The 21,914-nt window shown below is 40.1% G+C and overlaps 1 protein-coding gene across 2 annotated transcripts in view; it reads right to left on the bottom strand.

Annotated features, from left to right (window-relative positions):
* Window positions 1-21,914, bottom strand: part of GAB2 (GRB2 associated binding protein 2) — a 194,215-nt gene that overhangs the window by 48,412 nt on the left and 123,889 nt on the right. For both annotated transcript variants that reach the window (XR_007156165.1, XM_047877231.1), the window contains exon 2: window positions 14,689-14,989. Coding sequence is in view for 1 of the 2 variants with exons in the window: in XM_047877231.1 (XP_047733187.1) it covers window positions 14,689-14,989 (301 nt within the window). In the remaining variant the exon portion in view is untranslated. The remainder of the gene's footprint in view (window positions 1-14,688; window positions 14,990-21,914) is intronic.

Below are 21,914 nucleotides of genomic sequence, written 5' to 3'. Positions count from 1 at the left end.
TGGAAAAAAAGGCTGGGTGATTCAGACAGCAGCCTCCGCCTCTGGGCTGGGGCCCGGGTCAGTCTCTACTCTGTTCTTTGCTCCTCAAGGAACTTGTCAGCCTCAGGAGAAGCTACATTTTACCTCCCACATTTGCTCTAAGCTTCCAATAAGGATCCCCCAGAGGAGCTGGGGGATCTGAGCTCGGCCAAAAAACAAAACAAAACAAAACAAAACAAAACAAAACGAAACAAAACAAAACAAAACAAAAACAAAACCACCAAGAGCAAAAGGTAAGAGAGGGAACAAGGGAGGAGATGGTCCTCCCAAGGATAAGAAGAGAGAAAGGGTGAGGTCTCTGAGAAAGGCCTTTTCCTCCCTGCCCTCCTCCACTCATGGCTCTCCCACTCACTGCATCTGGGGGAAAGGGCCAAGGTCACCAGAGGGCATCTGGGTGGACTGCCTGGCTCCACCACAGCCCTCCCTGCTGTCCAATGTCCAGCTGGAATAAGGGGTCCTGACCTTTAAGGCACCAGTCCTTCTTTCTAGAAAGGAAGGAGCTGTTTGAAGATAGCCCCTTCCTGCCCTTGATAATAGTCTCCCACTGAAGGTTGAAGATTTCCCAAAAGCATCCAGTGGGGACTCAGGACTTAAAGCAATTCTGCTGTCGAGTTACTAGGGAAACTCATGGATCACTAGAAGTTTCAGTATTTACAAAATACTTAAAGGTGGGGCAGCCTAACTCAAAGCTGTGGTAGAGATAAAGAACAGTTAGTTGGAACTCTGGGAAGTCCTTATTCCACAGAGCTGGGCATATGACTGCCATGAAGCTCCTGTGAGGGGGGCCAGAAGAAGGGAAAGAGCTAAAATGATACATAGCATATGGAGGAGGCCCAGGCCTTATTTCAAAATCTTCAAGAATTACTAAGGACACTCCCTGAGTTCTAGTTCTAGTGGTTTGTTAGCTAGTCTAAGATGGATTGTGCTAAATAACATGTACTGGTGAGGGTGTAGAGAAAAAGGAACTCTCACGCATGGTTGGTGGGAATGCGAACCATGCAGCCACTGTGGAGAACAATATGGAGGTTCCTCAAAAGTAAAAAATAGAACTACCATATGATCCAGTAACCACACTACTGGGTATTTATCCAAAGAGTACAAAAACACTAATTTTATTTAAAAATTTTTGGGGGGCGCCTGGGTGGCTCAGTTGGTTAAGCGTCCACCTTCGGCTCAGGTCATGATCTCACAGTTGGTGGGTTCAAGCCTCACACTGGCCTCTGTGCTGACAGCTCAGAGACTGGAGCCTGCTTCCGATTATGTGTCTCCTCTTTCTGCCCCTCCCCTGCTTGCACTCTGTCTCTGTCTCTCAAAGATAAATAAAAATGTTAAAAAAATAAATAAAACAATTTTTTTAATGTTTCTTTTTTGAGAGAGAGACAGACAGAGTGTGAGTAGGGGGGTGCAGAGAGAGAGAAAGAGAGAGACAGAGACAGAATCTGGAGCAGGCTCCAGGCTCTGAGCTGTCAGCACAGAGCCCCATGTGGGGCTTGAACCCACAGGCCGTGAAATCATGACCTGAGCTGAAGTTGGGCTTAACCAACTGAGCTACCCAGGCGCCTGACAAAAACACTAATTTTAAAAGATACATACACCCCTATGTTTATTGCAGCATTATTTACAACAGCCAAATTATGGAAGCAGCCCAAGTGTCCATCAACTGATGGATAAAGATGTGGTATATATACACAATGGAATATTACTCAGCCATAAAAAAGAATGAAATATTGCCATTTGCAACAACACGGATGGAGCTACAATGTATTATGTTAAGCAGAAAAAGTCAGAGAAAGACAAATACTGTATGATTCCATGCCTATGTGGAATTTAAAAAAAAAACACAAAAAATGAACAAAGGAAAAGAAAGAAATAAACCGAGAAGCTGACTCTTAACTATAGAGAACTGATGGTTACCAGAGGGGAGGTAGATGGTGGGGGATGGGTGAAATAGGTGATGGGGATAAAGGAGTGCACTTGTGATTAGCGCTGGGTGTTGTATGCAAGTGTTGAATCACTATATTATATACCTGAAACTAACATAATACTGTATGTTATCTATACCTGAATTAAAATAAAATTAAATAAGATAGATTATGCTACCTTGCTAATTTAGCCCTCAAAGTTTAATATTAATGTATAGACAGCACTTTACTTTCTAAATGGTCAGTTCTCAGTGACGCAGAAACTTCCTGCTTTTACCCTCTGCTGGCTATTTTGTGACTTACAAGAAGCTGTAGCAAACAGGTCTGCGAAGCAGGGCTAGGACTAAAGAGGAGTTAGAGCACACAGTCCTTGGACGGAGTTAAAGCCTTGGATTCTAGCCTCAGCAACACTGCTTTCTGCACCATTTAAACCTTAGCATCCTTACCCGTGCAAGAGGAAGAATGCTAGCAGCCCTATCTTATTTTGTTTGTTTCTTTACACTGAAAGGAGACTGTACAAGTGTTTTGTAGTCTGTCAAGTTCCCTAAGGACACCAGATACTTAAATCCTGTTCATCTTGACCTAAACATATAAAAATCATCATCACCACAACCACTACAGGGAAAACAGTGAACCAAGCAGGTATTGTTCACACTGTGCAACTATTGTCCTACCTTCCTCCCAACAACTGAGAGGGAGCATCACTTCCACTTTATAGATGATGAAACCCCAAAGAGATAAAGTTACTTATTCAGTACCATAGAGCAAATAAATCACAGAGCTGGGACTCAAGTACAGCTAGCGTGCCTTTCAGAGTCCATGTAAAAATGGCTGTGCAGGCCTCAGAATAGTTACTGAATACATAAAGGAGGGAGGGGACAAAGGGAAGGAGTCCTCGCCTTGGAGGATTCAAAGGATAGGGGTGAGGGCTTCCTAACAGTGGATGCCTCCTGAGCCCATGAATAATTCATCAAAACTCTGTGCTGATGGCTGGTTCTTTTTGTGTGTGGTGCATCTGGTCAGGGACAGCTGCCCACAACTGGGCCACAAATGTGAGGACTCAGACTCGCCTGCTCATAAACAGAGCTCACAGAAGCTTCCTGCTCCCTTACTCTGGGGACTGAAGGCTATTTTGATTCCCAGAGGAAGATGGGGTTCTTATTTTTGTGCTTGTGCGTACATCTGTGCGCGCACACCCCCTGCCGCCCCCCCAGACTCTACACATGTGATATGAAACCTTCTTGATATTCTTGGAATTGCTTTTCCTTCTGGAGCATCATCCCTGGTTTCCTTTTGGACAGAGCTTCCTCCATCCTTATGTCCATATTTAGACTCAGTTTCACTCCTGGTCTGTTCTTGATCCTAGACAGCTTTTATCCTAGGCATTTTTGGCTAGGGTATGTGAGGAGTTGGAGGGTGGCAGTAGAAAGAAGAAGCTGGGGGTGGCAAGAAGGCTTTTTTTTTTTTTTAAGACTCCATCTGCCATAGAACCTCTTCCAGACGAAAGTGAAAAACAGAAGTGTTTTTTTTTTTTAAATGGGTCCCATCACAACTCTTACATAAAGAAGGAAAAAGGGTATATCTGCTTGAAGGAGGCTTCCCATGGAATGGAATGTTTCCAGGATCAAGCAGTGAGCAGGGATACAGCCTTGCACAGCCCCAGGGGATAGCTCTGCACAGAACACAAGGCCAATACTCCTCTGGGGACTATGAAACCGAAGTGGCTGTCAGAGGTCTGAGGTCTGTCTTGGTGAATCCAGAGAGAAGCAGAGTCACTGGGGGAGAAGATAATTTTATCTCTATTCAACAAAAAGACACTGGGATTCCAATCACATGACCTGTTCATATAACCCCAGAGTTGTGATTCAAACTCAGGTATCCTTACCCCCAGCCTACAGATTCAGCAATAGCGTGTGATGACTGGATTAAAACCCTAGAGTTTACTAAATTCTTGGGACAGTCCAGTGGAAGGATTTGAGCAATATGGGTTGGTGAGGAGGGAAACCTGAGCCCGCTGTAGGACCCCTTGTGGAAGGGGTCAGAGAGTGCTTCCAGCCCAACGCATAAGGTCCAAAGAGGCAACAATATCTGGGCTTGGTTCTGGCAGATGTTTATATTCCAGGAGGTAAGAGACAAAGAGCATATTACTTAAAAAAATTTTTTTTATGTTTATTTAGTTTTTGAGAGAGAGAGACAGAGCATGAGTGGCAGAGGGGCAGAAAGAGAGAGGGAGACACAGAATGAGAAGCAGGCTCTGGGTTATGAGCTGTCAGCACAGAGCTTGATGCAGGGCTCGAGCTCATGGACCATGAAATCACGGCCTGGGCCAGAGTCAGGGGTTCAACCGACTGAGCCACCAGGCACCCCAAGAGGCAGCATATTATAATGCAAAGTCATACCTGGGTTAGACTAGAATCTTGGCTGTCATTTTCTAGCTGTGTGATTTTGGGTCAAAACTGTTCCTCCCTCAAAGGATTCATGTGAATTTTTAGTGAAACTTTATGCAGAGCTCCTACTTCACATAGAATACGTGCTCAATATATAGCTCCAATTATTTTCTTTTGTGGCCACTGAGGGTTAGGCGTCAGTACCGGGTGTTTTCCATATAAGAAGGCTGCTGACACTGACACCCAAGAGACTGGATTATTCTCAGTAAGCCCCAGCAAAACGAAAGCAGTGTTGTATTAAGGAAGGCTCAGGGACAGATGACAGAGAGCCCATGTGAACCCAGCCGAGGCAGGTAGGAGGACAGAGAAGAGCTGGGGTCCTGGAGTGCTAGGCAGGGAAGAAGAAGCACTCATTCTCCTTATTTGAAAAGAATGGAAATAAGTCAGTCAGAGAAGGACAATATCATATGTTTTCACTCATACGTGGATCTTGAGAAACTTAACAGAAGACCATGGGGGAGGGGGGGAAAGTTACAGAGGGAGGGAGGCAAACCATAAGAGACTCTTAAGGACTGAGAACAAACTAAGGGTAGATGGTGGACGGGGGAGAGGGGAAAGTGGGGGATGGGCAGGGAGGAGGACACTTGTTGGGATGAGCCCTGGGTGTCGTATGTAAGCCAATTTGACAATAAATTATATTTAAAAATGAAAACATTAAAAATTAAAAAAAGAAAAGAATGGAAACACAGTTGATAAAAGTGATTAAATGAAATAAATAAAAGTAGGTAATCAAATGTTAATTTCCTTCCTGCTTCTCCTCTATTCCTGACTCTCAGTTAAAAAACCCCACTTATTTGGGTGATTAGGCTTTAATTCCTTATCTGAGGGTTTTATAGACATAATCCATTTTTAAGAAAGTCTCTAAATTAAAACGTAAGCCATTATGTGGCCGGATCTTTTAACACAGTAAATTCTCCTATGATGGAAGAAAAGCCTGTTGTCTCCCTCAGAAAGATCTCACAAAGAATCCAAAACTTCTGTCACAGACAATATCCTTACTCTGGTAATGAAACTACCTGGCATCTAATAAAATAACCCCCTTAAGAAAAGAAGTTGAAGGTTTAAGGGAATATATCTTTTAAAAGACAAGGTTAGTGGAAAAATACTGACTTGATTATTTGTTACTTTTCCCTCCTCCCTTCCCTCATTGAGCTGGTGGTACAGGCTGGTGTCTCCATGCTTGGTGATGCCTCTATTACAGTACTCCCCCATGACTGCCTGGTTAGAGGTCTGCCCCCTTCACTAGACTAAGATATCTGAGCACTGGAACTCTACTGGTCATCTTTGTAACCTCAGTGGTTGTGACAAGGACCATCACAAAATAAGTTCATGAATGGATGAATTTTCCTACCAAAGAAAACAAGCCTAGATAAATATGTGGTTCTACATATTTGCATTTGAACTGTACTTAAATCCTATACAATAAAAGGATCCAGATAATAATTCCTTCTTAAATTTGTGATTAAAAAAATATATTTGCACCAAGAGTAATTTTTGTTATATCTCAAGGATATGTTTGTCTTGGTAGGAACACCTCTAATCCCACAAGGAAATAATTCAATTAAAAGGAATTTGCTCACATAGATTAATGGAACAGAAGAGAAAACCCAGGAAATAAACCCACAATTACATGGTCAATTAATCTTCGACAAAGGGGGAAAGAATATGCAGTGGGAAAAATACAGTCTCTTCAACAAATGGTGTAGGGAAACTGGACAGCTACATGCCAAAGAGTGAAACTGGACACTTTCTTACACCATACACATAAATAAACTCAAAATGGATTAAGACCTAAATGTGACACTTGAAACCATAAAAAATCCCTGAAGAGAGCAGAGGCAGTAATTTCTCTGACACTGGTTGTAGCAGCTTTTTTTCCTAGATGGGTGTCCTGAGGCAAGGGAAACAAAAGCAAAAATAAACTATTAGGACTTCATCAAAATAAAAATTGATTGTTGTGAAGGAAACGATCAACAAAACTAAAAGGCAACCTATGGAATGGGAGAAGACATTTGCAAATAACATATCTGATAAAGGGTTAGTACCCAAAATAAATAAAGAGCTGATACAACTCAACACCCAAAAAACAAATAATCCAATTAAAAAATGGGCAGAAGAGGGGCGCCTGGGTGCTTCCGTTTGCTAAGCATCTGACTCTTGATTTCAGTTCAGGCCATGATCTCACAGTTCATGAGATCAAGTCCTGTGTTAGGCTCTGCTCTAACAACGCAGGGATTCTCTCAGCCCTTCCCCAGCTTACATGCATGTACTCTTTCTCAAAATAAATACTTTTTAAAAAATGGGCAGAAGACATGAACAGATATTTCTCCAAAGAAATCCAGATGGCGACAGACACATAAAAAGATGCTCAACATCACACATCATCAGGAAAATGCAAATCAAAATCACAATGAGATATCACATCACACCTGTTGGAATGGCTAAAATAAAAAATACAAGAAGAAAAAATTAACACAAGAAACAACAGATATAGGCGTGGATGTGAAGAAAAAGGAACCCTCGTGCACTATTGGTGGAAACGCAAACTGGTGCAGCCACTGTGGAAAACAGTATGGACGTTCGTCAGAAAGTTGGAAATAAAACTATCCCGCAATCCAATAATCACACTATTGGGCATTTACCCCCCAAATACAAAAACATTAATACAAAGGGATACTTGCACCACTATTATTTACAACAGCCAAACTATGGAAGTAGCCCAAATGTCCCTCGATAGCTGAATGGATAAAGAAGATGTGGGGTGTGTGTATGTGTGTATGCATGTGTGTGTCTATGTGTATGAATGAAATCTTGCCATTTGCACCAACATGGATGTATCTAGAGTATATTATGCTAAGTGAAAAAAGTCAGTGAGAGAAAGACAAATACCATATGATTTCACTCATATGTGGAATTTAAGAGACAAAACAAATGAGTGTAGGAAAAAAGAGAGAAATCAAGAAACTGACTCTTAACTAGAGAGAGCAGAGGGTTACCAAAGGGGAGGTGGGGGAGCAATGGGTGAAACAGGTGATGGGGATTAAAGAGTACATTTATTATGATGAGCACTGAGTAATGTATAGAATTGTTGAATCACTGTTGTAATATAATACTGTATGTTAACTATACTGGAATTAAAATTTAAAAACTTAAATAAAAAAAGCAATTGCTTTCTGATTACTTTCTTCCCCAATCATACCTATTATTATTTTTTTTAAGCTGAGGTATTCTTTGGACCTATCTCTAACATTTATGAAAGCTTGGAGACTGGGGTTGGGGAGCTAAGTCTATGGTTTTTCCCTTCTGCCTTTTTTAAAAAAATTTCTTATGTTTTTATTTTATTTTTGAGAGAGAGAGAGAGTGTGTGTGAATGGGGGAGGGGCAGAGAGAGAGTGGGAGACTCCAGACTCTGAGCTGTCGGTGGAGAGCCTGACATGGGACTCAAACTCACACACTGTGAGATCCAACCTGAGCTGAAGTTGGATGCTTAATCGACTGAGCCACCCAGATGCTCCTCCCTCCTGTTCTTTTGATTCCTTTTTTATTCTCTCTCTCCCTTTTTTCCCCAATAAGCTTTTTATTATTTCATCAGGAATAAAATAAAGGGAAAAACAAAAAATTCATGAAGCCTATAAATGACAGAAATTTGGGGAAATTCCATTCAGGAAACAAAGATTATACCAAAGATCCTAAGAGTAAATGCAGACTCATAATCTGCAAGGAAGAACAGAATCACAGAATTGCTAAGACAGGACATCTAGTCCAGGCACAACTGACTACATAATTTGCAGAGTCTGGTACAAAGTGAAAATGCGGCTCCTTGTTCAAAAGTTAAGAACTTCAACACAAATAAATGGAAAGGTATCTCATGTTTATGGATTGGAAGAATTAACATTGTTAAAAGGTTCACACTACCCAAAGCCATTTACAGATTCAGTGAAATCCCTATCGAAGCTCCAATGTCATTAAAAAAAATTTTTTTAATGTTTATTTATTCTTCAGAGAGAGAGAGAGAGAGAGAGAGAGAGAGAGAGAGACACGGAACATGAGTGGGGGAGGGGCATAGCAAGAGAGGGACACAGAATCCAAAGCAGGCTCCAGGTTCTGAGCTGTCAGCATACAGCCTGACACGGGGCTCGAACTCACAAGCCAAGAGATCATGACCTGAGCTGAAGTCGGACACTCAGTGGAGACACTGGGCACTCCTCCCAATGTCATTTTTTTTTTTTTTTACAAAAACAGAAAAACAATTTTAAAATTCATATGGAACCACAAAAGATTCCAAATAGTGAAAGCAATCCTGAGAAATAAGAATAAAGTTGCAGGTATCACACTTCCTGATTTCAGCCTATATGACAAAGCTATAGTAATCAAAACAGTATGGTATGACATCAAAACAGACACACAGATCAATGGAACATAATAGAAAGCCCCACATGTATGGTCAACTAATATTTGACAAGGGAGCCAAGCATACTCAGTGGGGAAAAGATAGTGTCTTCAAAAAAAACGGTGCTCGGAAAACTGGATACTGACATGCAACAAATGAAACTGGACCCTTATATTATATTACTCACAAAAACTAACTCAAAATGGATTAAAGATTTAAATGTAAGACCTAGGGGCATCTAGGTGGCTCAGTTAGTTGAGCATCCCACTCTTGATTTCAGCTCAGGTCATCATCTCATGGTTCTTGGGATAGAGCTCTGCATCTGGCTCTGCACTGACAGTGCAAAGTCTGATTGGGATTCTCTCTCCTTCTCTCTCTGCCCCTCCCCCACTCACGTGTGCATGCTTAGATAGATATATAGATAAATGTAAGATCTGAAACCATAAAACTCCCAAGAGAAAACAGAAAAAAAGATTCCTTGATGGTGGTATTGGCAAGGAGTTTTTTGGATATGATACGAAAAATACAAATAAGAAAAGCAAAATTAAACAAATGGAACTACATTAAACTAAAAAGCTTTCGGGCATCTTGGTGGCTCAGTCAGTTAAGCATCCGATTTAGGCTCAGGTCATGATCTCACAGTTTGTGAATTTGAGACCCGCGTTCAGCTCTGTGCTGACAGCTCAGAGCCTGGAGCCTGCTTTGGATTCTGTGTCACCTCTCTCTCTGCCCCTCCCCCACTCATGCTCTGTCTCTCTCAAAATTAAATAAACATTAAAAAAAAAAAAACCTAAAAAGCTTTGGCACAGCAAAAGTAACAAGATGAAAAGGCAATCAAAGAAATGGAAGAAGATACGTATTTTTAAATATCTGATACCGGGTTAATATCTAAAGTACATAAGGAATTCCTACAACTCAATAGCAAAAACAAAAATAAAACCAGATAACCCAATTAAAAAGTGGTCATAGGATCTGAATAGACACTCTTCCAAGGAAGATATTCATATGGGCAACAGTTACCTGAAAAGGCACAGGTCATTAATTATCAGGGAAATGCAAATAAAACCAAAACCACAAAGAGAGAGCCTGCTAACGGGCTATTATCAAAAACTAAGAGATTACTGTGAGCAAGGATGTAGAGAAAAGGGAACCCTTGTGACTACTGGTGGGAACATAAATTGGTACAGCCACTATGGAAAACAGTATGGAGGTTTCTCAAAAAATTAAAAATAGAACTACCATATGATCCAGCAATTCCAATTATGTGTATATATCTGAAGGAACTGAAATCACCTTGAAGAGGTATCTACACCCCCATATTCACTGCAGCACTACTTATAATAGCCAAGACACGGAAACAATCTGTGTCCACTAATGGATGAATGGATAAAGGAAATTTTATAAATACATATGTAATACTATTCAGTCATAAAAAATAAGTAAATCCTGCCATTTATGACAATATAGATGAACCTTGAGGGCATTATGCTAAGTGAAATAAGTCAGAGAAGAACAAATACTGTATAACCTCACTTAGTACGTGGAAGCTGAAAAAAAAACAAACTCACAGAAACAGAGAGTAGATTGGTGGTTACCAGGGGCAGAGGCAGGGGAAATGGATGAAGATCAAGGGTACAAACTTCTAGTTATAAAATGAATCAGTCTTGGGGATATAATGTACAACATAGTGACTATAGTTAATAATACTGTAATATATATTTGAACATTGTTGAGAGAACAGGTGTTAAAAGTTCCCACCATATACACACACAAATCCTAACTATGTGAGATAATAGATGTGTTAACTAACCTTACTGTGGTAATCATTTTGCAACATACACATGTATCATATCTTCACACTGTACACCTTAAACAATTATAAAAAAAAATGAAGGGCTTCAAAATGGGGACAGTACAGCATTACCCAAGTGCAAGGCTAAGGGTGGAGCCCTGTGAGACTGCATAGGTCTCATGCTCATGATGCTGGCCCTAAGTCTGGACGGGTGTTCCCAAACCTGGCTGGCTGTCAGAATCAACTTAGGAACTTTAAAAAATAAACTGAGATATAATTCATGTATCATAAATTTCCCCAATTTCAAAATGCAAAACTCAGTAGTTTTTAGTATATTCACAAAATTTTACAACCATCATCACTATCAAATCCCAGAACATTTTATCCCCCTAAACGAAATCCCATACTCGTTAGCAGGCACTCCTCATTCTCCCACTGTCAACCACCAATCTATCTCCTGTCTCTATGGATTTTCTTATTCTGACATTTCAAATAAATGGAATAAAAAACTATGTGATGCTTTGTGTTTTCTTCCATTTAGCACAATGTTTTCATGATTCATGCATGTGTAGAATGTACAACGTGGAATGTTAGATCATTCCATTTTATGGCTAAATAATACACACACACCACACCACATACTGTTTACTTGTTGGATAATGGACTAACCTGATGGATAATTCAGGTTGTGTTCACTTTTTGGTCATCATGAATAGTGCTGCTATGAACGTTTGTGTGCAAGTTTTTGTGTGAACATTTGTTTTCATTTCTCTTGAGTATATGCTTAGGAAGAGAATTATTGGGTTGTAGGTTTAACTTTTTGAAAAATTTCCACGCTGTTTTCTGCAGTAGCTGTACCATTTTACACTCCTGCTAGCAATGCAGAGGGATGGATGAGTAATGGATGTTTCTCCACACCCCTGCCAACACTTGTCATTGTCCATCTTTTTGATCACAGCCATTCTAGTGAGTATGAAGTGGTATCTCACTGTGGTTTTGATTTCCATTTTCTAAATTTTTTTTTCAACGTTTATTTATTTTTGGGACAGAGAGAGACAGAGCATGAACGGGGGAGGGGCAGAGAGAGAGGGAGACACAGAATCAGAAGCAGGCTCCAGGCTCTGAGCCATCAGCCCAGAGCATGACGCGGGGCTCGAACTCACGGACCGCGAGATCGTGACCTGGCTGAAGTCGGACGCTTAACCGACTGCGCCACCCAGGTGCCCCTTGATTTCCATTTTCTAATGCGTAATCATGTTCAGCATCTTTTCATGTGCTTATTGGCCATCTATTCTATGTATTTTCTCTGGAGAAATGTCTACACAGTTCCTTTGCCCGTTTTCGAATGGGGTCATCTTTTTGTTGCTGTTATTGACTTGTAAGAGCTCCTTTTATATTCTAGATACTAGACCTTTATCAGGTATATGACCCAGAAATATTTTCTCCCATTCTGTAGAAAGGGCTTTAGAAACTATTTTTTTTTAACGTTTATTTATTTTTGAGACAGAGAGAGACAGAGCATGAACGGGGGAGGGTCAGAGAGAGAGGGAGACACAGGATTTGAAACAGGCTCCAGGCTCTGAGCGGTCAGCACAGAGCCCGACGCGGAGCTCGAACTCACGGACCTCGAGATCATGACCTGAGCCGAAGTCGGATGCCTAACCGACTGAGCCACCCAGGCGCCCCTAGAAACTATTGATTCCTTAGCCTAAAATCAGATCTACTGAATCACCACCTGTAATTTAAAAGGTAAAGAGCTTTTCAGGTGATTCAGATGACCCAAGAGGCTTGGGAATGAGTAATCCAGACCAGGGCTTCTCAAAATTTAATTGTATACAAAATTTAATGTGCATACAAATCACCTGGAGATCTTAATAAAATTCAGATTTTGGGGCAACCAGAACACCACCATTAGAATACCACGGTAATCACTGTTGCACACATGATGACTGTGAGCATCCATTGGTGAGTGTTAGAATTAGTGGGCGAAAGTTTAAGGAGAAATAGGATAATTGATCATTAAAGTATTTCCTCCAAAATATTTATGAATTGCAAAAGCAAAGACAGTGACTTTACAGTGGAGGAACTTGGCAGATACCACCTTAACCAAGAGATCAAGGTTCACATGACCAGTAGGTAATAAGACATACTGCTACCACGTGCCCTCTGATACAATGTGAGAAAGGCACACCTCTGTGTACTCTCCCCCAAACTGATAGCCTCCATCTAATCATGAGACAACATCAGATAAACCCGAACTGAGGGACACTCTACAAAATATCTAACCAATACTTTTTGAAAGTATCAAAGTCAAAAAAAAAAAAAAAAAACAGAAAGAAAGAAAAAAAAAGAAAGACTTAGGAACTGTCACAGATTGGAGGAGATATGGAGACATAATCACTAAATCTAATGTGGTATGCTGGGCTGAATCCTGAAGGAATCAAGACAAGGGTGAAAAAGGAGGTGAAATCCAAATATACTGTACTTGAAAGCTTTGTACCAATGTTAACTGTTTTGATAGCTGTACCATGGTTGAGTAAGATAGGGAAAGCTGAGGGAAAGGTACATGGGAACTTACTGTACAATTTTTGCAACTCTACTGAAAGTCTAAGATTATTTCAAAATAAGTTTAAAAAAATACATATATATTCTGATTCTGCAAATCAGAGTTGGAAGTTCCCATGAGAAGCTGATGCTTTGGGTTCCCCAACCCCACTCTAAGTAGCAAGAGTCTAAACTAGCTGTTTTCAGACTTAATCGTGCATCAGAATCACCAGGAGGGTTGTAAAAACACAGATTGCTGGGCCCTACTCCAAGAGTTTCTGATTCAGTAAGTCTGGCTGGGGTGATCCTAAGAATCTGCATTTCTAACAGGTTCTCAGATGATGGTGATGTTGTTGATGAGCTAAGAATGGTTTCCATGTTTTTTTATTTTTTAAAATTTATTTATTTATTTTGAGAGAGAGTGCGCACATGCGTGCACATGAGTGGGGAGGGGGCAGAGACAGGAGAGAAAGAATCCCAAGGAGGCTTTACACCACTGAACCCATGAACTGTGAGATCATGATCCAAGCCAAAATCAAGAGTCAGATGTTTAAAAGACACAGCCACCCAGGAGCTCCAGTTTGTATGTTTTTAGAGGGTTGCAAAAAAAATTGGCCTTCAAATATTTACAGAAAATGGTTGCTGAGCCTCGGATGCTTGCTACTCAGAATGAAGCTGTGAACAGACACTTATGCCTAGGTCCCACCCCTGAGGTTCCTAGTGAGCTGATCTGGCATGGGCCCTTGGCATCACCATTTTAAAAATGCTCCCCTTTAATTCTGTTGTGCAACCAGGTTTAAGAACTACTGATTTAAGCTCTCCGCCTGCCTCAGGAAAAAAAACCCCAAACACAAAAACCTGTTTCTCAATCATCCCCGAGTTTGGCGATGAGCCCAAACAACTGTCAAAGGGCATTTCTGCAACTCAAAACTCAGTTACAAAAGTTGGGCTACTGTTCTGTGAAAGTCAACAAGACCCAAATATAAATCGGCATTTCCCTCTCTCACCTATCCCCTCCCAAGTGAATATAAAAGAACACTGGATTATATATCAACAGTAATTACCCCAAACCCAAAGGAAAAAAAGTGGCACGTGTAGCTGTGCAGGATGGTCTGAAATAGATGGGCTAGAACACGCAGAGGTGGACCAGAGAAGGAATCAAGGTGAGCACTGCCCTCTGGGATAAGTGGTGGGTAAGAGAGCACAGAGGGCTAGAAAAGCTGAGGGAAGGGGAGAAAGGTGCAGGGCTGAGAAATGGAGTGGTGTTGAGGTACCTGAAGAAATACCACAAAGTACCTTTAGCTTCCTCATAACCTCAACATATCTGTTTCCCATTTGAATGTAATTAGGGCCAGGGGTTCCTCTAGTATTTGATCAAACCCTTCACAGTCTTACTCTTTGCTTATTACTCCTCTGCCAAAGACGAACGCTTTTAGCTGCAGTGGGCTGTCCTTGCTCAAGGGATCTGAAGGCCTTCATCTTAGTCCCAACTGCTAAGCCTGCTCCAGGAAGCACCTTGCCACTTGGGAGAAAGGTTCCTGTTTGCTCTCCTACCTGTGCTCTCCTCAGCCTGATTGAAGCCACAGATCTGGCAGATGCTCTGGACCCACTTATTCATGTCCTCCTCCGTCTCAGCCACCAGATAAAAGGTGCGCTCACTGGTCTTGATGTCAAACACAAAACTATCCTGCAGCTCCTTCTTGTTGAAGGTCAGGCCTGCATCCACCTGCTCACAGAAGTTCAGGTTGATGATCCTTAAGGGCTTCTTAGAGTGATCGTTCTTGTAGTATTCCAGAACATCTGGGTCACCACTCATCCGGCCACTCCGCAGGATAAACCATCGCTTCTTCCAGGCCTGAGGAGGAAGAAGGAAAAAGAGGGAAAAAAGGTCATTAGTTAGTTCAAAGCTTCTCACAGGTGCTCAGAAATCACTAGGTTAAGGATGGGGACTGTTGCACCTGCAGGCTGAACATGGCCCTTATTTCTCTTTCATACTTCACCACAGTTTAAAAAATGGAGGATGATCTTAGAATGTGTGTTAGCGCAACACTTCACGATGGAACAGGGTCTTATCATTCTGAAATTAGATGTGGCATTCCAATTTTTTAGATTAAGAAGTTAGATGGAGACTAAGACATTTTCGAGCAATTATTCCCTATGCTGGAATACAGATTCAAACTCCTAGTACTGTTAGTCAGGGTGGAACTTGCAAAACCACAGCATCTCAGTATATGGATAGGGACCCCAACAAGTCATGGTGAGTGGAAGCAAAGAAGCAGTATCACACACAGCCAGCAGCAGAAAAACAATTCCCTAATTTGTGTGTAGTATATTGTGCTTTTCAAGCAAATGATGGTGCCTTGGAAGAATCACCTAGAAAGCCTTCTAAAACTTCTCTGAAGTGGGGGGTGCCTGGGTGGCTCAGTTAAGTGTCCAACTCTTGGTTTGGGCTCAGGTCATGATCTCACAGCTCGTGAGACAGAGCCCGGCATTGGGCTCTGTGCTGACAGCACGGAGCCTACTTGGGATTCTCTCATCCTCTCTCTCTGTCCCTCCCCTACTCACGCTCTTGCTTTCTGAAAATAAATAAAAAATTTAAAAAATAACTTAAAACTTCTCTGAAGCACATAACTTTAAGATTTTTTTCACTGTCTTGCTCCTTGCAATAGCCCGATCACTTGTAATAGGGCCTTGCACATATTAAATACTCTATATGTATCACTGAATGAATAAACTCCTTGTATCATTTCATACTATAGAATTTAACACTTGATCACATATTCTCTTATCCTGTCTTGTATATTCCATTTTTTCAATAAGACTGAGTAATCTGTGAGCAGACACCACACAAAGTGGTAAAAAGATGCTGCATGTAATAGCCTTGGGTTGAGGCTATGCTTAACTACTGATTTGCTGTAGTTAAATCATTTGTAGATGTGGGCTCCCAGGCTGCCCCAAGATCCTATCTCAGTTACCTTGTCTAAGATTTTCTCTTGCTCTTTGGCTACTGTCTCTGAGCTTCTCTCTCTTTAAACGTCCAACATGGCCACTTTTTGGTTTCATGAGAAAATATAAGCAATCAAGAGAATTTACATATGCTCCATCACCAAATTTACTGATCTGCCCGCATCTGGAGCAAAGTAGCCTGTTATTAGGGAGCATGCACAGTTCGTCCGATCTAAAGCCAACATCCTTCCATCTGTGTGCCCCCTTTCACCTACAAGGGGACCGACACCACTTTATGATTCTCCCATTCTCTGGAAGCACTGCATTTTCCCTCCCTACTAGGATCATTCCCATAAGGACACCAACATCCCCCATCATGGGGAAAAAAATATAAAGCTTGACTTAATCCCATGTTCCCCTCTAGTGATGGCCCAGTTTTCTTTAGAGTAAAACCTCAAAGAGTTTTCTATATTACTGGACATTTGTCTCCTCTCTTGCCATTCTTTGGTGGAAACAATCTAATCAGGCTGCCCCACCACTGCATAACAAAGTTCTCAAAGACTTCAAGGCTGCTAAAGCAACTTTTGGGTTTTATTTGATCTCTCAACAATACCTGATAATGGTTTATTCTGTCCTCTTTGAAGCACCTTCTTCCCTTGGCTCACCCTCAACTTTCCTCCTCCCCAGCCTCTTTTTCAGACTCCAGGGCTGGTTCTTTCTCATCTCCCTGACCTCTAAATATTGGAATGCTTCCATGCTCAGTTCTCAGTCTCTGTCTCTCCTCTCTCTACACCCACACCCTAGGTTATTTTATTCAGTTTCACAGCTTTAAAGACCATCTAATTGCTGCACTTCCCAAATGTATTTCTCCATCCCAGGTCCATCCACTGAACTCCAGAGTCTTATACCCAACTCTTCACTAATAAGCATCTTAAACCCAGTGTGCTCAAAACTGAGCTCTTTACATCCTCCAAGCCTGTTCTTCCTGCAATCTTTCCCGTCTCAGTTAATAGCAGCTCCAGCCTTCCAGGTGCTCAGACCACATATAGTGAGAGGTCATCATGGACTCCCTTCTTTCACATTCCACATGTACAACAAATCCTGTTGGTTCAAACAGTTCACTCGGTCTAGCCCACCATTCTGTAGTCCTCCTGCTTCTACCCTTTCATCCTGCAACTGATGCTCAACATGGAAGCTGATGTAAATCAGACTGTGTCACTTCTCTGCACAAAATCCCCAAAGGCTTCCCATCTCAGAGTAAAAACCAAAGTCTGCACAATGGCCAGTGGGTCTGATGTGATGGTCAACTCTCCCCCATCCAACACCTCTTACCTCATCTCCAGCCATGCTCTGCCTTGGCCATTCTGCTCTCGCCACACTGGCCACATACTTCTGCCTCAGCGTCTTTGCTCTGGGTGTTCCCTCTGCCTGGAATACTCTTCCCCCAGACGTCTTTCCTTCAAGTCTCTACTCAAATATCTCATTACGGGGGCAGCCATTCTTAACCACCCAACCCTCACACTCTCTTTCCCCCTTACTCTGCAACACTGCTCTTACTAGTACTTACACCATCTAAAATGCCACATTTTTGTTGAATGTCTGTATCTACCTCTCAAAATGTAAACACAAAGAATGATTTTTTAAAATCCCATGCTGCATCTTCAGTGTTTCAAATAGTGCCTGACACACAGCTGGTTATCAATAACTATGTATTGGATTAATGAGTAATTATTTTATTACATGAACTCCTTACAGCATCCAGTAGGTTACAGGGATATAACTGATGCTTAATAAGTCTTACCTCAAAATGAATATAAGATATGGCCAGATAGAATCGAGCTGAGGAAAACAAAAAATAAGAACTATATATTTACAGTCACCTAAAATATTGCCCAGGTCATTGGCTTATAGAACTCTGGGTGTGCTTGTGGTCCATGTAGCAGGTGCATGCATATACATGGAAGTGTGTGAGTAGCAAGGTGCATTTTTAAAAGGTATTGTTAATAGTTTAGCTTGTGTTTCAGTTGATGTGTCCCCTTCAGTGCTGGTCTCTGCAGAAAGAGCTGTCTCCAAATCACTGGTGTGCAGGTACAAGCATAAACAAACACAGAGACACCCACATAAACAAGAAAAAGGTGTTTACTACAGATAACATCGGAGCCTGTCAGGTTCTGCTTCCAAGGAAGTGGTGTAGGCTGATAAATGACTGCTTATAAAATGCTGATAAATTTATGACCAAGCAGGCAAGGCTGTCTAGTCTAGTCCCAAATTCCCATCCCTCTTCTGCCACACCATTTCTCTCCAAGTCTATGCACATTTCTTTTTTAAATCAAACAACTGAGAACACAAGTATAACCAACTTCAAAGAGTCTAGCTCCAGTGACAACTTCTCTGATCTTCTCAGCTGAAATGGACTTTTACTTCTTCTGAACCTTTGTAACACTTTTTATGTAGTTTTTATGGCTTGTCATTTTTTACAACATATTACAGATATTTTGGAATTTATTGTTTCTTCCCAAGTATATTATGAACAACATCTGTATCCTTCTATGAATCTTGATGGTAGGCATTTTGCTAAATGTTACTAAACAAGGCTCCTTATCGCTGAAATTTTCTTATCTCTCTGGCCTCATTTATGCCTCCTTGCTTTCTTCTTTCCATCCATCCATCCATCCATCCATCCATCCATCCATCCATCCACCCATCCATCCAACAAGTATTTGCTTAGTGCTTACTATGCTACAGGCAGTATTCTAGATGTTGAGCGTACAGCATGAATTCCTGGTCTTACAGAACTTACTACAGTGTATAACAAATTAAATATTATTCTCCAAATATACCACATAATTGCATGCCTTCCTGTCTTTGCACAACCTACTGCATCTTCCTAGAACCTCACCTTGTCTATCTAGAAAATTCCTATGTCCCTTCAGTGCCAGCTTGAAGTATCATTTCCCCTGGAAGGGCTTTACTAACTTCCCTGGGTAGAGCTGGTGCTTCTGTCTTATACTCTCTTAATAATTTGTGCTTTCTTTGGCATTTCAGTTATTTATATATCTTCCTCCCCTTTAAGTTCTGAACATCTTGAGGTTAGGCTCCTTTCTGGCCAAAAGTTACTTGGAAAAGTGTTTGGTCTATATGAGAGCTCAATAAAGATCTATTGACTTTCTTCATTCTATCAATATATTAATTTACTCAAACTAATAAATGCAACTTAAATATATATATTTTCACAGAAGCAGGAAAGGAGGACAGCAAGAGAAGTACAGCAAAGAGATTAAGAAAGATAAAGGTATAGTGTGGATTCTATATGATGTGAGTTCTTTACTCTCTTGTTCTCTTCATTCTGATATGAACATTGACCATGTAATAAATATTTATTTATTTTTATTTTTTTTTAGTTTATTTATTAATTTTTACACCCAATGTGGGACTCAAACTCACAACCCTGAGATCAAGAGTCGATGCTCTTCCAACTGAGCCAGCCAGGCGCCCCTGACCATGTACTAAATATTTATAAGGAAATCTGGGGCCTTCAGCTTGAAAGTGTCTCATGATACAGTAATGAAAAATTACTGTTGGATTACTGACACATAATGCAAGGAGAACATGGGACCTGAATATGTTACAAGAAGAAAGCTTTTTCAAGACTGTTCTTATATCTATACAAAATTTCTTAACAAAAATTAAGTCAAAATCGATCATGGACTTAAACATAAAATACAAAGAGAAATCAGCAAGATATACAAAGAATTATATAACGTAACCAAGTGAGGGTTATCTCAAGGATGTAAAACTAATTCAATATTCAAAAATCAATCAGTGTAATCCACCATAGTAATAGACTAAAGAAAAACCACATGGTCATATCAGTGAATACAGAAAAAAAATTTGACAAAATTTGATCCCTATTTATAATAACAACACTTAAAAAATAGGAAGAGGGGGGAGCTTTCTTAATTTGATAAAAAGCACCAACAAAAGATCAACACCAACAATCTACTTTGTATTGAAAGAATGAATGCTTTCCCCCTAAAATCTGAAACAAGGCAAGGATGTCTGCTTACTCTCACCACTCTTGCTGAAAATTCTAGTGAGGACAATAAAGAAACGGACATAAAAGGCATACAGTTTGGAAATGAAGAAAAAAACTGTCCCTATTTGCAGATGATATAATTTTCCACATAGAAAATCCCAAGGAATTAGGAAGAAAAAAGAAAAAAAAGAGTTAAAAATCTCCTGGGACTAATGAGTCAAGTGAGGTCACAAGATGCAAGATAAATATATAAAAATCAATTTGCTTCAATATGCTAGCAGTGAACATGTGGGCATAGAGAATAAAAATAAAATGCTATTTATAGTTTGTTTTTAAAAAAATAAATAAGTGTAAATCTAACAGAATATGCACAGGACATGTATGCTGATAGCTATACAATGCTGAAGAAAGAAAGAAAAAAAAAAAACAAATACCATGATCATGATGAGAATACTCAACATAGTACATCTCCCCAAATTGATGCTCAGGTTTAACATAATCTCAAAATTTCATCAAGAGTTTTTACAGATGTAAAGAAAATTACACTAAAATGTATATAGGAAGGTAAAGAAAGTGTAAAAAAAATGAAAAATATGATAAAAGACGGGCTATTAATTCACTAGATTCCAATAATTATTATATATACACATACAGTTCTCAAGACTATGTGGCACTGTCAGAGGGACACACACACAGAACAAAGGAATAGAAGAGAGAACCCAGAAACAGAGCCACACAAATACACCCAACGGATTTCTGACAAAGGTGAAAAGCAATTCAATGGAATAAAGACAGCCATTTCAACAAATAATGCTGAAGCAAGTGGATATCCATAAAGAACTAAATCTAAATCTCACCTCTTATATAAGAACTAAAAATGAATGATAGACTTAAATGTAAAACTAGAAAACATTTAGGACAAAAAAACGGAGGAAATCTATCAGGTTTAGGGCTAAGAAAGAGTTCTCAGACTTGACACCAAAAACAGAATCCATAAAAGGCAAAAGCTTATAAATTAGACTTCAATGAAATGTAAAACTTTTGCTATGCAAAAGTCTTTAAGAGGATGAAAAGACACATAGAGACTGAAAGTGAAGGGATGAAGAAAGATATTTCATGCAAACAGAAATGAGGGGAAAAAAAAAAAAGCTAGTATGGCAATACTTGTATCAGACAAAATAGACTTGAAAACAATGTAACAAGGGACAAACAAGTGTTAAATAATGAGAAAGCAATCAATCCAAAAAGAAGATATAACAATTGTAAATATCTATGCATCTAACACAGAAGCACCAAAACACATAAAGCGATGAGTAAGAGACATAAAGAGAGAAGTTGACAATTAATACAGTAATGGTAGGGGACTTTAACACTCCACTCACATCAATAAACAGATCATGCAGAGAGAATATCAATAAGGAAACAGTGCCTCTGAATGACACATTAGATCTGATGAACTTAACAGATATGTATAGAACATTCTATCAAAAAACAGCAGACTACACATTCTTTTTAAGTGCACATGGAACAATCTTGAGGAAAAACTGCATGTTAGGCCACAAAAAATCTCAGTATATCTAAGAAGATTGAAATCACATCAAACATCTTTTCTGACTACAACAGTAAGGAAACTAGACATCAATTACAATAAAAAATAAAACAAAATGAAACTGGAAAAAATCACAAACACATAGAAGCTAAACAACATGCTATTAAACAACCAGTGGGTCAATAAAAAATTAAAAAATGAAATTAAAAAAAGCACATGGAGACAAATAAAAACAAAAACACAATGGCC

This window comes from Prionailurus viverrinus, chromosome D1 (assembly GCF_022837055.1).
Source record: "Prionailurus viverrinus isolate Anna chromosome D1, UM_Priviv_1.0, whole genome shotgun sequence".
Lineage (NCBI taxonomy): Eukaryota > Metazoa > Chordata > Mammalia > Carnivora > Felidae > Prionailurus > Prionailurus viverrinus.
This window is presented reverse-complemented; position numbering and strand designations above follow the sequence as displayed.